The sequence below is a fragment of the Apostichopus japonicus genome, chromosome 23 (assembly GCF_037975245.1).
Source record: "Apostichopus japonicus isolate 1M-3 chromosome 23, ASM3797524v1, whole genome shotgun sequence".
NCBI lineage: Eukaryota > Metazoa > Echinodermata > Holothuroidea > Aspidochirotida > Stichopodidae > Apostichopus > Apostichopus japonicus.
Window position 1 is genome coordinate 14,865,016 of NC_092583.1, and position 16,648 is coordinate 14,881,663.

Sequence of the window (16,648 nt, forward strand, 5' to 3'; positions counted from 1 at the left end):
GTGTTGCAATGAGGTGTGGAAAGCTTTGTATATTACATTTTCCTGTTGTATTTGCTGATGTGAAAATGTCTCAGTGAGCATCATCACTCTGTCTGTCTGTCTGTCTGTCTGTCTGTCTGTCTGTCTATCTATCTGTCTGTCTATCAATCTGTATACGTATCCTGATTGTTTGTTTATACAGAAGAATCTGCAAATAAGGTCAAAATTCATAAATTGAAACATCTTGTCCAGTTAAATTTATATCTATAATTGTTTCTATATGTATTATATATTTTATATTTATATATAGTTATATATATTTCTCTGTGTGAATGTTATCTGTCCAGTATATGCATAGTTTCTATGGTGATGACATCACACGTTGTACTTCATGGAAAAGCTCCCCTTGACATAGCTTCCTCCTCGATCATACTCTTCTTACATCGATCACTTCTCTTCAGCACCTGAACCTCCACCTTCCAAACCACTTTTCCTATCTCGATTGGAGCCCGAGCTCAGCCTCGAAAATGGTGAAGCTTTGCTACTCAAGTGCAAAGCCTCTGGTTATCCACCACCAAAGACAACATGGTATAAAGATGGTACTCCCTTACAGAATGCTGCACCGTACGAGATTGGTGCCAGCAGGTCAGGTGACACCTCTCTCCATGTCCCAGAGGCTGATGAAGTAGATGGCGGTGTTTATTCATGCTTGGCTTCAAATCCATCAGGACAGGATTCTACCAGTTGCAATGTATCTGTGGCAGGTGTGTTGATGTTTGAGCATTTAATCCTACTGTGATCTCACAGTCTGTTTATCGATAATGTGGTACTATAGGGTTAAGATCAGTGGAGATTTGATAATCGTCAGTACATTAAGGCAACCTTTGTCAGAAGTGTTTAGAATTCACACCCGTCCAAGAATGTAGAAAACTTGGCTTTTTCCAGTCTTAGAATTGAAAATCCAGTCTTTTCATACTGATGGTCATAAATTGCAGTTTGAAACCAGAAAGTAGTAATACTACTGTTGCTTATTCAAGAAAACAAACTCTCTTGTTTCGATGATCACTATTCATTGTATCACTATATCATCTTATTGTGGAAAGAATATTTAACCTCATACTAATGTAGATCATTTATATATCCTTTCTGTTTCATATCTGATATTGACATTTAATTTGGATTCCAGTAGCAACATGTCTCACTCTGAAGAAGACCCTTTGTCTTGTGATCATTCTTTAAAGTTGAAAACAAGGTTCACAGCAATGTTTTCTGTTTATCCCCCAAAAATTGTTTTTTACTCCAAAATGTTGAATTTTTCCATATAAAATTGTCTCACTGAAACTTTTGTTTTAATTTTGCTTTCACATCCTGCCAACATCAAAATCCAGACAGTGGATTTATTCATCACTTGTAATCACGAGAACAGTTTCCCATAAGAACTAAAATATATGTTAAATTTGACGCTACTTATCACATATTATTAAAAGCACTGAACTTTAAAGGTTATTTTTGGTTTCACTTTTTGTTCATTTAAACTCATTATTCAACCTCCATATATACTTTGCATGTAGTTGTTATACTGTAGTTTTCATCTTTTGTAGATATTTTCTCTCTTTTATGTATTCTGCCTTCTATGTATCTGTCATGCATCTTCCTTCACCTCTTAGCCGCCGAGCCTCCTCCCTCTAAACCATGCTTCGTATCTCGATTTGAACCGGAGATGCGTTTACCAGACGGAGAACCTTTGGTACTCAAGTGCAAGGTGGAGGGGTACCCTCCTCCAAAGGTCACATGGTACAAGGATGGGGTACAACTTAAGAATGAACCCCATTGTGAAATCACCAGTAGAAATGGTGATAACCAATTAAAGGTTCCTGATGCTCAGGAGGATGATGGAGGGGTTTACTCCTGCCTCATCACTAACCCTACTGGTCAAGATTCGACCAGCTGTAATGTTGCAGTTGCAGGTTTGTTTTCCCACGTTGATGCATTATGAAATTTCTATGTAATAAAAGAGATTTATGTGGGTATAGGGCTACACTTAAGGCTTTGGAGGTCGCCTGGCGGACGACTCATTGTTTACATCAACATTAGATTGCATTGTAACTATTCCCTGCCTCCCCCCCCCCATAAATGATAAATTGGTATTACCCTCCATCACTTTGGAGATACTGAAATAATAAAACAATAGTGGTAGGCCTACGACCCACCCGAAGGGGAGTTTTACCGGCCTAAAGCTGGCCTTCTATTCCCCAAACCTTCACGTCTTCCCTCGGTGTACATATTGGTCACTTGTTGTTTTGGTGAAGTTTTTTCCAACAACCATATTTGCTTTTCAGACAACCAAATGTAGCCTAAGACCTGGTTGTCCTAGGGATAACCAGGGAAAAGCTTGCTTTGCTTCTAATTGTGGAGTTATTTAATATCGCACAAATTTATGGTAGCGTTATATTGTTTCATAAGCAAACCTCTGATGTCCATGTAGTGTGATACTTGCAGATTGAAGCCTTGGAAAAGGTTTTTAGGAACCTTTTCTTTCCATAACCAATGCAGAAGGGTACCACTACAATGGGACTTAAGTCAAAGAAAATTACAGCTAGGCAATATATTTTGGTCAAATTGTGATGTTTTGCACTTTTATCACACTTCTATGCAACTGTAAGACACTTAATATGAATTTCAGTGCAGGAAGTTATTGGTGTTTTCTTTGAGATTGGAACACAACTGATGACAAAATTTGAGAAAAATTAGTTTGTGTTCCCCTTCCAAACAATACATGTAAAAGATTATTACTGATTGCCTAATTAAAATTTATTTGTTAACAAACATGAGGATTGTCTAAGGATGATCAGTGTTAATTATGCTGTGAGCATAAGACAGGCCATTTGTATGCATTTTCTTTGAGATTGGAACACAACTGATGACAAAATTTGAGAAAAATTAGTTTGTGTTCCCCTTCCAAACAATACATGTAAAAGATTATTACTTATTGCCTAATTAAAATTTATTTGTTAACAAACATGAGGATTGTCTAAGGATGATCAGTATTAATTATGTTGTGAGCATAAGACAGGCCATTTGTATGCATTTTCTTTGAGATTGGAACACAACTGATGACAAAATTTGAGAAAAATTAGTTTGTGTTCCCCTTCCAAACAATACATGTAAAAGATTATTACTTATTGCCTAATTAAAATTTATTTGTTAACAAACATGAGGATTGTCTAAGGATGATCAGTGTTAATTATGTTGTGAGCATAAGACAGGCCATTTGTATGCATTCAGTGGTTGCCTTGGCAGATGAAAGTGAGCTCTATTGTTTCATCAGATGTTTTATCATGAGGTCAAATCACAGTCCTACATTTACTTTGACCTTATTGGTTTCTTATAAGCGATCGTGAGAGTTCAATTGTGACTGAACGAGAAAATATATTTGCATTTTGTAAGTCACATTAAACTTCCAGCTTTAATTGTCATATTTTCATTTATCTTTCTATTTTGTTACAGCTCCAGAGCCACCACCATCCAAACCTCATTTCACCTTGAAGCTGGCAGCCAACCTCTCCTTTCCTCCAGGAGAACCAATCTTCCTGAGATGTAAGGTGGCAGGTTACCCAGCCCCTAAACCCACATGGTACAAAGATGGTATACCATTGAAGAGCGAGCCTCTTTATGACATCACCCACAGAAACGGTGAATGCACCTTCAAGATCCCCGAGAGCATCGTTGAAGACGGTGGAGTATATTCGTGCTTGGCCGCAAATCCTTCGGGACAGGAGACTACAACGACCAATGTGGTCGTCAAAGGTGAGATTGGAAATGGTGGGACTGGATTTATTTGACATTAACCATGGTAACAGGAGGGAGTTCCCCACCTTTTATGCAGAGTACCAAAGTATCCTTTGTTTTCCTTTTCCACCAGAGGTGTAAAAGTGCTAATAAGTTAGTACAACAAGCACTGAATCCCCACTTGTCAAGACAGACAAAAACTAGATGACCCCATTCATCAATGTTTAGCAGAAATGCACAATCTGGTTGACTTTGAAAAGAATGGGTTAGGTACATTTTGCAATGGATTGGAGTGACTGGAGGGATTTTGGTGATCAGACTTCTAAAATATTCTCATATGTTTATTGCTTGTATTTATAGAAAACCCTGTTCTTCACCATTGTCATTCATGCAGTTATTTATAATCCATGTTTATATCTCATATAATTTCATTTAGAGATGCTTACAGTATTATTGAGACATTTGCCTTCAAGAAAGGTATCAAACCTAACACATGTTATCAGTTGATTGTATTTGTAGTGTAATGCACCTATATGATACATCTCAAGACAGCAGTATATAAAAGGGAAAAAAAATTTCATCCTTTCAAAACAAATTTAAATATCACAACTCGACAGCAAATGTTAAAAGTTTTCTGTCAGATTTGAAAGAAACATGTTGATTATCAAATTTGTGTTCCAAATTACCCACTAATTTATAATTAATTGATACTTACTTGATCGTTACCGACTTGGTAATTGGTTATCGAGAAGTATGAGAAACGTAATACTAATTAAGAAGTACACAAGCCTGGTGTAGAATCACAAAGTGAAAAATGCTGCATGCATCTTTAAAGATCAGGTGAAGGGTAGAAAGTGTCATTACTCCGAGACTTTCTTTCATCATCCCGGTGGTTGTTACACTTATAGTTCACAATAACAATCACATCACAGGTTTGTATCCTCTCATTTCTCATCCTATTACATCTCCATCTTCATCCTTGTATTCTTCATCCACTTCCTGCTCACCTCTAGCCCCAGAACCACCACCATCCAAACCTCACTTTGTCACCCGGCTCTCCCCGGAGCTGAACGTCCTCGGTGGGGAACCGGTTGTACTTAGATGTAAAGTCGGTGGTTATCCCATCCCAAAACTGTCTTGGTTTAAGGATTCTGAACAGTTGCCGAGCGAACCACCTTATCAAATTGAGAATAGAGAAGGAGAAGGGATGCTTCGAATCCCAGAGAGCTTTGAGGATGATGGCGGGGTTTACTCTTGCCTGGCGTCGAACCCATCTGGCCAAGATTCCACCAGTTGTAGTGTCATTGTCACAGGTCTGCATTCTAATATCAATGTTTGTTTTAATATTTTGGAATTTTTATTTATTTTTGTTCGAGAATCAAGATCGTTAACTATTTTAGTCACATTGATGATCCTTGACAACAGAGGTGTCACACATATTCACTCATTTTTTTCACCCTGCAGCTTCCTTCCAAACATTTATTGGTACTCTGTAGTGTTTGGTGTCCTTGGTATATTTTCTGGTTTATTTGTCATATGTTGGTGCTTTCATGATTGTATACCTAACAACAAGATTATTGCTTATCAAGAAAAATAGTAATAACCACTTTTGTTTCATAAAGGTAGTAAGTAATTACTTGTATATAGTTTCAAAACATACTTTTCATCACAATTTTGTGCCCCCATCCTTCGTGTGTCAGCTTTGGAACCTCCACCTTCTAAGCCTCATTTCCCCTTGAAACTGGCACCAGAGGTGGTTATATCCGATGGGGAACCGTTAGCGCTGAAGTGTAAGGTAGGAGGGTACCCGTTGCCTCGTGCAGCCTGGTACAAAGACGGTTCCTTGATCCCCAATGAACCTCCGTACCAAATAACGTTCAGAGATGGTGATGCAGCGTTGATGGTACCCGAGAGTCAGGAAGAGAATAGCGGTGTCTATTCCTGCCAGGCTACCAACTCTTCGGGGCAGGAGTCCACCAGCTCCAATGTGATGGTTTCAGGTTTGTCTCTCTGATAAACCCACCCTTGGTTTGACGAGATGCAAAATGACCCTCGGCTTTTGTTTTGCTGTGTTACCACAAAATACCAAAAAACAAGGACAACAACAAAAACAGGAAGGAAGGAAGCTTAGATATAGGTTTAATGCCCTTGATAATATCATAATGGGATTTTGGTATATGAGCTATAGCAGTTTACTGTATAGAAAATAAATGGAAGAAAGGAGGAGGGAAGAGGGAACACAGGACCAGAGAAAAAGAAACAAATGTGTGCAGAAAGAAAATACAAAATGAAACACAAAGGGGAAATATTTGAATAGTGCAAAGGGAATCTTTATGTCATATTTTACTGTTCATTTTTGGGCTTTTTTGTGTTCTAGCTACAATATTTCCATCAGGAAGAAGTGCTCTCATAGATCAGGGCTATCTTAAATGCATATTAACTTGATTTGACGTTCAGTAAACAAAAATGAGAAAACAGATAAAAAGGGAAGTCTTTATAGGTGGTTAGTCGTACATTTTCATGTAAAAAAAGATTTTTTTTTTCTGTGTGTGTATTTGAAAATGGCAAAAGAGTTTGCAACCTTTCCCTGCATGACTATAAATGTTGTGTAATTATCTAAGAAACAGTATTTCTGTCCTAAAATGTAAACATTGCTTGGCTTTGATATGGTGTGCATTTTCGTGTCTTTCCAACTATTCAATTCTAGATTTGAGGTGGAAAATGTTAATGACATGAAGAAGGAAAAGATTTGAAATTCTACAGTGTTTGCTGTTGCCAATCACAAGAAGAGAGAAAACAGATAAAAAATGACAATCACAGAGGCTTTTTGTTGTGTGGTGCTTGCTTCCCATGTTCTTTTGTTTATCTTTTATTAGATAGACCCAAGATCTTTTGTTTTTTCTAGCAAAGCTCAAAGGGATGATTCGTTGGTTCCAAAGTTGCTGTGGCACCTTGGTCTTATCATTTATTAGTGTACAAATTACCTTATAACTTTATATCTAAATTATCATAATAGTTTACCTTTCTAAAGAACTTTTCTTCTACATATTTGTTTTGCAAATTAATGTCTTTGTTAAGTTCAGTTCAGTTGACAGTGATTAGACCCCTGGTATTCAAAGTGGGTATTCACAATGCTAATAAGGGTCGCCGAAAAATTTGGAAGTAGAAAGAAATTGCCTATATGTGTTGAATAATAAAAGAAGGTAGAAAAACGGTTTGACATAAGTACAAAAAAAACTAAACACTGTTAATCATATAAACATTTCTCCAACTAGGGGGATACCTCGTCCACCAATAGCCCCCTTCCCAACTATTGGGATACCTCCACCATAAAACCCTTCCCAACTAGGGGAATATCTCCACCTTAAACCCCTTCCCAACTATTGGGATACCTCCACCATAAACCTCTTCCCAACTAGGGGTATACCACCTCCACCGTAAGCCCCCTTCCCAACTAGGGGGATACCTCCACCATAAGCCCCTCCCCAAAGCCACAGCATCTGCCCAAGAAGACAAACGTGAAAATTGGGGTCATTAAGCAGACAAGTTTGAATACTAGGGATGTAGGAGGCAATGGCAAGTTTAAACATAACAGGTCAAAATGCTAGACATCTAACTTAAATGTAACACCCAAAAGTCTGCTGAAACTATTCCCATGTCCAGGGAAGTGCACACCGAAAGGTTAAAAAGCCTTACATGACCTACAGGAAATCTTGTACATGTTGAAGATGGGGTATGAATGTTGGCATGTATCTAGCCTTTTCTTTCAATGAATATCTGTTGGATTTTGAGATTCTCACAAGTTTGACTTCTTTTAATGATGTAGAGATTGCTATGTCAGAGGTGTTTTATCCCCTTATTGTGTTGCTGTTTAGTGCACAACAAAAAGTTAGGAAGCTATCTAAATGTGAGCTAATCGAATATCCAGAAGATTGCCAGACAGGAATTTCATCTCATGACTTTATGACATGAAACTATCATCAGGATTTGAAACTTCTGCTAAATTTTAGGGAATATTTAATCTGTTTCAATCATTCTTTATTTCATTCATTTATTTTCATCTTCACTTGGTATATTCCACTCTCATTAATAAGGTCATAGTAATCTCAACAATTTCATTTATTTTCATATATATATTTACTTTCATTTATAAATTTCATTTTGCTTGAGATTCATATGAACCTTCACATTTATATCCTTCCACCCCATTTATATATCTTTCATAGCACCAGAACCACCACCATCTAAACCACATTTCACCTCTAAGCTACCTCCCGAGTTTAAAGTTCCTCCAGAGGAGCCACTGCTTCTCAAATGTAAGGTCAGTGGGTATCCACCTCCAAAGGTCACATGGTACAAGGACGGTGTACCCTTGAAAAATGAACCGCGGTATGTGATAGGACAAACCAAAAATGGTGAAGCGACCCTCCATGTCCCTCAGACGGCAGAGGATGACAGTGGCGTCTACTCTTGTCTGGCATCCAATCCGTCTGGACAAGAGTCCTCAAACTCAAACGTTTCTGTTGCAGGTGTGTGCACTTTACTAACGAACAACATGGTTTTTTCGTTGCCCACAGTTGAATTGAAGCGATCGAAGAGATTATTGCATGATAGGTTGAAAAATTGAGTGATATTTTATGGTGACAGTTTATAACATAGTAAAGGACAGGTTGCTAAGGGCAGAACTCTGGAGTTTAGGTTGTTAGGACCTTTTGACATGCCAACATTTTGTGAAACCTTTGACCTGTTGTTACTGTGCGAAAAATGCTGATATTTTATGAAAATGTTTTTCCGAAGGTTGAAAGGGTAACTTATTTGTGCACTGTAATCCAACCGGAATATTTACAATGGATTGCTATTCCTTAGAACCAATACACTGTAACACTATCCGTATGAGTATATGAAAGCGTGACGGGCAATACTGGTATATAACTGTTAATCATTTCACATTGCTCAGTATTATATCACCTATCCTAACATCAACTTCATCATTTGTCCATGAGACATTTGTGGTCTGTGGAATAATCTTGGGCTTACAATATATGACTATAATATGAACATTTCACCAGTTGAATAGAAATATTACATTCTTTTATTATTTGACTTCACAGCGTTAGAACCACCCTCGTCCAAGCCACTGTTCGTCACCCGCCTCTCACCCGAACTGGGAGTCCTAAGTGGAGAACCTGTCATGTTGAAGTGTAAGGTGGGTGGTTACCCGCCTCCCAAGACTGCTTGGTACAAGGATGGTGTTCCTTTGAGGAATGAACCTCCCTATGAGATATCTAGTCGGGGTGGAGAGCACTGCCTACAGATACCATCCAGCACTGAGGCAGACAGTGGAACATTCACATGTGTGGCTGCTAACCCCTCTGGGCAAGACAAAACAGCTTGTAACTTGGCTGTCACAGGTGTGTAAACAAAGTCTTGCCAAGTCCATATACATAGTTTTATGGAAAAGCTTATTATTGGATTTGGATTGACTTGAACAACTGTAAATGAAAATAGAAGAAACTTTATAAAGCTTCCCATGTTGGAGTTTTTATGTTCAAGACAAGAAGTGGACAGGTTGGGTTTATTAATCTTTATTTAGAAGATTCTGATAATTTGATATCCTTGCAAAAGTCCATGTCTTGGTTAGATGCCTCCTACCTTCTGTTCCTCTACCCTACCCTCTAATTGCCTGCCCTTCCACTGACCCGGCCATCCCAGCCAAAAACTACAAGAAAAGTTAATAAATTAATTCTACTTAATTAAGAACTGTTGAGGCATTTCCTGTTAATTCATTAATTCAAAGTCTCTTTCTCTTGTCAGTGTCATAACTTTCTTCCGCATTTTGTTTTACAGTTTGTGCTTTATAATCTTTACTCATTTTGACAAATGTTTTTGCATTTTCACTGTAGCCACTGAACCTCCACCATCAAAGCCTCATTTCAACTCGAGACTGGAACCAGAGCTCGCTGTACCTCACGGTGAACCCATAGTCTTGAAATGCAAAGTCGGTGGGTACCCGCCACCCAACTTGAATTGGTACAAAGATGGAGTACCATTGAAGAACAACCCTAATGTGGAGATCATCACAAAGGGTGGAGAGTCCACCCTTAGGGTACCAGATGCTACCGAGGAAGATAGTGGTGCTTATTCTTGTTTGGCATCTAACCCAACCGGACAGGAATCACAGAGCTCCAATGTCATTGTAGCAGGTTCGTGTTTGTTAAAGACATTTTGTATGTCGTATTGCAGTGATATATTAGTGTAAATACATGTTTTAATAAGTTTGCATGAGCTTTTAAGGGTTTTTCACTGGGAAATCGTTATTTGTTACACACAACTTAATTCATTCCTATACAGCCCATTCTTTGCCGATTTCCCTGTCAGTTTTACGTTTTACATTTGCAATTGATAAAACTTATCCGTGATACTCATCCTCTTTACCAATTTAACATAATGTTGATGAAAGGAAGTGTCTTACTACAGAGAATATATTACTCAAGCATTTTGGATTTGAGTCTGTCATAAAATTGTAGTGGGATTGGATCTGGTTTCTGTCAATTAAAGGCAAATCTTGTAAATATCAGCGTCTGACCCACCAAACAGCTTACTCTTAGCTACAATGTATTAAACCTAGGCAAATAAACCGATTTGCAGAGGTTTCTGTGCACTACTGATATAGAATGGGTCAGGTGGTACTCACACACAACCCCACTCTATAATAGAAAAAAAGTGGTCTGTCGCAAGGAAATAAATGATCTGAGAATTGTTGGTTGGATTCTTCCCCCCCCCCCCCCTGTACGACTTGTTGCAAAGATGGTATCCTTCTATGAGTGGACCTGTATTTGTGATGTCACAGCTTTGACTCCTTTGCTGGTACAAAAACTCTTTTCAAATAAAGGTTTAAAGAGGTACCATTTTTTTTTCTTTTTACCAACACATTGCATGACAGCTCTACATCTTTATGTTTATACCACTCTTACCTTTACCACACCTTTCTCAGTTCACTTTCCTTTCAATCACATTATTTAGCACCGGAACCACCTCCGTCCAAACCAAATTTCACCTCAAAATTGGTACCAGAGTTGTCCCTGAGAAACGGTGACAACCTAGATCTATCTGCTAAGGTGTCAGGTTACCCACCTCCCAGGATCACTTGGTACAAGGATGGTACCCCACTTAAGAGTGGACCAGACTTTCAGTTGGCAAATAAAAGTGGTGCAGTTAGCCTGCATCTACCCAAGTCTGAACAAGATGATGGTGGGGTGTATGCATGTCTTGCTACCAATCCATCCGGGCAGGATTCCACCAGTGCTAATGTTACCATCTCAGGTGCGATTTGTTTACTGAAAATAAAAATTAATCTTTTGTGCCTTGTGGTTGATCTTGTTGGTCATTTTAAGTTTCTCGATGATATCTTGGCCCGAAGAGTCATTCTGTTCTTGTCAATGACCTTCCATAAAAGGGTGAATAGCTGCTGTCATGGAAGATGGACTATTTGAAGCTTACTCTTCTGATCTTTTCATGTTTCTTTTCATGTAGCTCTTTTCTTGTCAGTTTTCTCACTCATGATTATTGTTAATCCTTCACTTTCACTGCTAATGTAGTATGTTGTATGGTTATTTTTGTATTATTAAGTTCTCATTTATATTCTTTTCAATTCAACAGTTTGCAACATATCAAATCTGCAATCGATGAAGCGATAAATTTGTACAGACTTTAATACTACATATTATTCATAGAAATATCTTTCAATTATTCACAGCTCCTGAGCCACCGCCATCAAAACCACGATTTACGACACGTCTACCACCTCAGAACCAACTGCCACACGGTGAACCTCTCATTCTGAAAACTAAAGTCGAAGGGTATCCTGTACCGAAGATCACATGGTACAAGGATGGTGTGTCGCTGAAAAATGAACCTAGCAATGAGATCAGCTTTAAAAATGGTGAAGGGTGCCTGAGGGTACCCCAAACAAGGGAAGATGATGGTGGGGTGTACTCTTGTGTTGCAAGTAACCCATCTGGTCAGGATACCACAAACTGCAACGTTTCATGTGCAGGTACGTACCATATATCATCTGAGTGTTGTTTGTCCGGAACTCCATCTGATAAATTTAAGATAAGGACGAAATTATCTGGTGGCAGATGTTTTGGATGTCCTATTAATTTTGTTGTTGTTTATTTTTTTTTAGCTCCTGAACCACCAAAGACCAAGCCTTTCTTCTCTGTAAAGATGGAACCCTCATTGACAGTACCACAGGGTGAATCTGCTGACCTTAGTTGTAAGGTCAATGCCTACCCACCTCCCAAGATCACATGGCTGAAAGACAACGTCCCGATACGGAATGAATATCCGTACGAGGTGACGTGCAGGAACAACGAAGCAAAGTTAAGGATACCGGAGTGCCAAGCAGACGATGAGGGCACCTACGCGTGCAGAGCAACCAATGACATGGGCCAAGATGTGACAGAGTGTCACTTAACGGTGGCTGGTAGGTGCCATGCTGTATTTAATGTAATTCCACTCAGTGGCTAGTGCTGTTAACTCTCAAAGGCTTCTCTATATTTCTTCACCTGTCAGCTTTTACAATTTAGCTTTCTTTCTTTTCAATCTTCTCTAGAGTGGTTTTGACCAAGCTTTCTGCAATCTGGCTTAAATAACTGAATAATTCAGTTTTTGATAGTGATAGTGGATAAAAAACAAAATGTCCTTAAAATCACCTTGAGATGGCTGGTTTCTTCTACTTACAAGAGCATTTCTTACAAAGGAGTGAAAGGAATCCACAGAATACGTTGCCAGTCTCTCCATTTCTGCTTTAATATCCAAAGTGCTTTTCACAACCTCATGCAATCAATCACTGCTTTGTAGCTGTTTGTAATTAAAAACTGCCATCTGCCATCATATCATTCAATCATCTAGAACCAGAGTTACCACCCAGCAAGCCTCATTTCGCAGAGGGTCTAGAACCACAGGTCACTGTACCCGTGGATGAACCATTGGTACTCTCATGCAAAGTAACAGCCCATCCTCCGCCTCAGATCACATGGTACAGAAATGGTACCCCCATTAGGAATGAACCAAAGGCACAGGTTGGCTACCGGGACGGTGAAGCAACCCTCAAGATCCCCAGATGTACCAAAGCAGACGCAGGGATGTATTCATGTTTAGCTACGAATCCTCACGGAAATGAATCATCCAGCTGTAATGTCAACATTGCAGGTATCCCTAGAATTATTCATCTTATTACATAACATTTGCCTCTCTCTCACCAACCAACCAACAGATGACTCACTTAATAAATATCTCTGCTTTTGAATAGAAAAAAAAATTGAAAAAAATACTAATCCATCCTACGCCATGCTTGTCATTTTGTCCATTACGTGACTGAAATTAACCTGTAGATCATCAACTATAAAATAAGAAATCTCAGGGATACCTTCCATGGTATGGAAATCTTGTTGAAAGAAAACAACTGCTTTGAACCTCATTAAAGAAAAGAGGGACTGCTTCCAAACTTCAGCACCTTGTAGCTACTAATGAAATATCCTTGTGCTTCAGAAAAATAAAATGTGCCAAAAGATATGAGCAGGCATAGTGTAAAATGTTTTATAGCTTGAAGGGTAACTGGAATTGTAAGTATTAGCTTTTGCATAAGCCCCTGCTAGATTTGATGGAATCAAACTTAGAGTGGCATTAAGTTAAAAATGCTTATAATGTTTCTCCTCTTCTTAAACATATTTCTTAAAAGATAAATTACTTCTATTTGTAGAGTTTTCTGGGTAAGTTCATTTAATTTTCTCTAATGTTAGTTCATTTGCAAGTTGAAATATTTATGTTTTGTTAGCTAACAAAGTGTTTTTGTCCACAGAAATGAGCTTTGACTTACTTTATGTAACCTCTAAGATTAGGGGGTATGGATTAGGGAGGGTGTAGTTGACTAATTTAGGATCTTGGATCAGCTGTGTTAATGGTTTGTAGGGTTTATGTATTGAGGTGAATACTGTGGGCACAGGAAATTATATACATCATTTTAATCTGGTCCAACCTCTATTAAAGTATCTCATTGGGAGTTAATATTTTGTTTAATATTTCTTTGATTGATTGATTGATTGATGGATTCGTGCTTGACAAGTTTCTATATGTTTGCTTTTTGTAGTCCCATCAAAACCAAACTTTGTAACCAGACTTCAGCCACAGATCAGCCTACCAAAGGGTGAACCACTGTTCCTTCAGTGCCACGTAGTCGGCCACCCGACACCTTTCATCACATGGTTCAAAGACGGCATGCAGATCAGAAACGAACAACCGTACCAAATGTCATTTGAAGACGGAGAAGCAATCTTGGAGCTGCCCGAATTCAATAAGAAAGATGAAGGCGTTTATTCTTGCCAGGCCACCAATGTTCATGGGAAGGATTCTACATCTGGTCAAATTGAACAACTAGGTACGAGAGAGAGAGTGAGATAGAGGATGGGGAGGGGTGGTTTGAGGGGGGGCCATGGCAGAGGAATTACCCTGCATCACCATATCTGTTGATAAGTGGCTGTTTGCAAGGTAGCTTGGGGTCTATATTGAGATAAACTTGTGTAAATTTCAGTGTACTGGTGGGAATGGAATACTTTTGCCTTGACCATGTTAATACCGATTTCAGTGTAATTGAGCTTTCTTATCATTGTCTGATCAAAGGTCAAAGAAACTTTATAGCTAGACATTACCCGTTCCCCAACGTGTCGATGGCCCAGTTGCTACATATAGGACTTGCATGGTCCCAATGTCTACCCTAGCCAGTAATTAGTTTTGCCCTTCCAGATGACTTTTTAATTATAAATCATTGCGTGTGTCTACAGCACCCAAGAAACCATCTACAAAGCCTCGGTTTACTGCCCAGCTGAAGCCAGAGGTCAATGTACCAGTGGGAAGTCCTATAGAGCTTGCCTGTAGGTTCACAGGACACCCAGCTCCAACGCCAGCATGGTACAAAGACGACAAACCATTAACCAATGAGGCACCATTCCAAATGACCTTCAAGAATGGTGAAGCAGCACTTAAGATACCTGAAAGCTTTGAAGAGGACCAGGGTATCTACCAGTGTCGCGCTGTCAACCCAGTAGGGGAGGATGTCTCCAGATCTAGGGTTGTAGTATCAGGTATGAAAAGGGGGTTAGGGTGGTAGCATAAGGTAACAAGGTGTTCATATAAGAAAGTAGTAAAAGTGAAAATATTTCCAAAAACTTCAGTAAAACACCATTGCATTTATATGCATGTGTTAAGATAAAGTCTTGTTACAACTATGCCATATAATTGAAGCCCATGATGCCCCCCTCCCTCCAAAAGGGGAAAAAAAATTCACACTTAGCCCAATTTACTTGATGTAACACTGTTATATATAAATATACTTCTGACATAAGTTTGGTCACAAAGAGAGACTACAAATGTAATTATTTTATCAAAATCGAATTCTATCTTTAGATGATGACATAAGATGTTTTAAGCTGTATTGATACCACTTTTGAAAGTGATAATAGTTGAAAAGACAACCTTCTTGCCTAAGTGAATGTATTTCCAGCTCTTTGTGGAAACCATAGACTTTTATTTAATAAAGCATTATGCAACTGATCATTTTAATGTATATTGAAGTCAGAAGTGATAAATACTGTTTTTAAAGTTGTCGTGACAATTGTACTCTATGAATGTCAACAGAGGTGATCACTGGGAAGAGCTGGATTTGTTTTTAATTGTATAAATGGGATAAACTAAGCATCGGAAGATGACAAGAGGGATGTTATCTTGGGAAGTTTTTCAAGTGTTTGTGTTTCAAAGCAGTTCCTAAATGTTCTCAAATTCATGATATTTTTCATCTACTTTATAGCATTGAAGATACCACCTAGGTTTACAGTTGGACTCGAACCCAGATTATCAGTTCCGCAAGGGAGCCCCATCAACTTGAACTGCTCCGCCATCGGCCAGCCGACCCCCACCTTGGACTGGTACAAGGATAACAGACCCTTGAGAAATGAACATCCTTACAGTATCCAGGGAGAGGATGGGGACAGTTTACTGAGAATACAGGAGAGTAAAAAGACAGATGCAGGGACATACTCTTGCAGAGCTCAGAATCCCCAGGGTAAAGATACAACCAGTTGTAAAATCCACATTGAAGGTTAGTGTACTTGTGTGAATATTTAATGATAAGAGTTGAGGTCACCTTTGACATGGGAGGTCCTCCAAACCATGTGTTTTGTACCTATCACCCACTCATGCTGGAGGAGGGCATGGTGGAAAGATTTGTGGGGGGGGGTGGAGGGAGGTGATGGGAGATAATTAGAATGGGTACTATTGTTAATGTGTACAAGATTGATCATTGTTTAAGGAATAGTTTAAGAACTCTATTCCTTTGGGAGGGGTGGGGTTGGTGGAGGGAGGATGGCAAGGCCAGGTGTTGGGGTGGCTATGACAGTCAGATTATAGTCATTAGAAGTTTGTTCAGATTTTCCAAAATTTTCCAAAATATCGCTCTTTCTTTTATATATTAGTGACACCAATCTTCCGACCAAAGATCATTCCTGCCTTGCCAGAGCAAATCGAGGTACCACTCGGAGAATCAGTGGATCTGGACTTCAACGTGACCGGAACACCACAGCCAAGTGTTAAGTTCTACCACGACGGTAGAGACTTGAGATCATCAGAAGATGTCCAGGTTTGTTTTCTTCGTCAGCAATCAATCATGTTTCGAAACGATAATGTGATCTGATAAGCAGCAGTGTGTAATATTAGAAACGTGAACTTCCTTCTCTGAAGATCAACGCATTTTCTTCGTTTCAAAAGGAATGAAATGGTATGTGAAAGTACGAATAACTCTTTGAAGGTAAAGCAGAAACTCTTA

General features: G+C 38.9%; 1 protein-coding gene across 50 annotated transcripts in view; it reads left to right on the plus strand.

The window, feature by feature from the left end:
• Window positions 1–16,648, plus strand: part of LOC139964732 (uncharacterized) — a 390,976-nt gene that overhangs the window by 113,433 nt on the left and 260,895 nt on the right. For 46 of the 50 annotated variants that reach the window (XM_071966600.1, XM_071966625.1, XM_071966626.1 and 43 more), the window contains 16 exons: window positions 441–743; window positions 1,647–1,946; window positions 3,487–3,786; window positions 4,782–5,081; window positions 5,469–5,768; window positions 7,995–8,297; window positions 8,880–9,179; window positions 9,672–9,971; window positions 10,792–11,091; window positions 11,525–11,824; window positions 11,957–12,256; window positions 12,685–12,984; window positions 13,922–14,209; window positions 14,613–14,912; window positions 15,635–15,925; window positions 16,299–16,462. In XM_071966600.1, coding sequence (XP_071822701.1) covers window positions 441–743; window positions 1,647–1,946; window positions 3,487–3,786; window positions 4,782–5,081; window positions 5,469–5,768; window positions 7,995–8,297; window positions 8,880–9,179; window positions 9,672–9,971; window positions 10,792–11,091; window positions 11,525–11,824; window positions 11,957–12,256; window positions 12,685–12,984; window positions 13,922–14,209; window positions 14,613–14,912; window positions 15,635–15,925; window positions 16,299–16,462 — 4,649 coding nt within the window. The remainder of the gene's footprint in view (window positions 1–440; window positions 744–1,646; window positions 1,947–3,486; window positions 3,787–4,781; window positions 5,082–5,468; window positions 5,769–7,994; window positions 8,298–8,879; window positions 9,180–9,671; window positions 9,972–10,791; window positions 11,092–11,524; window positions 11,825–11,956; window positions 12,257–12,684; window positions 12,985–13,921; window positions 14,210–14,612; window positions 14,913–15,634; window positions 15,926–16,298; window positions 16,463–16,648) is intronic. The other 4 variants (XM_071966624.1, XM_071966620.1, XM_071966634.1 and 1 more) reach the window with 4 other exon arrangements.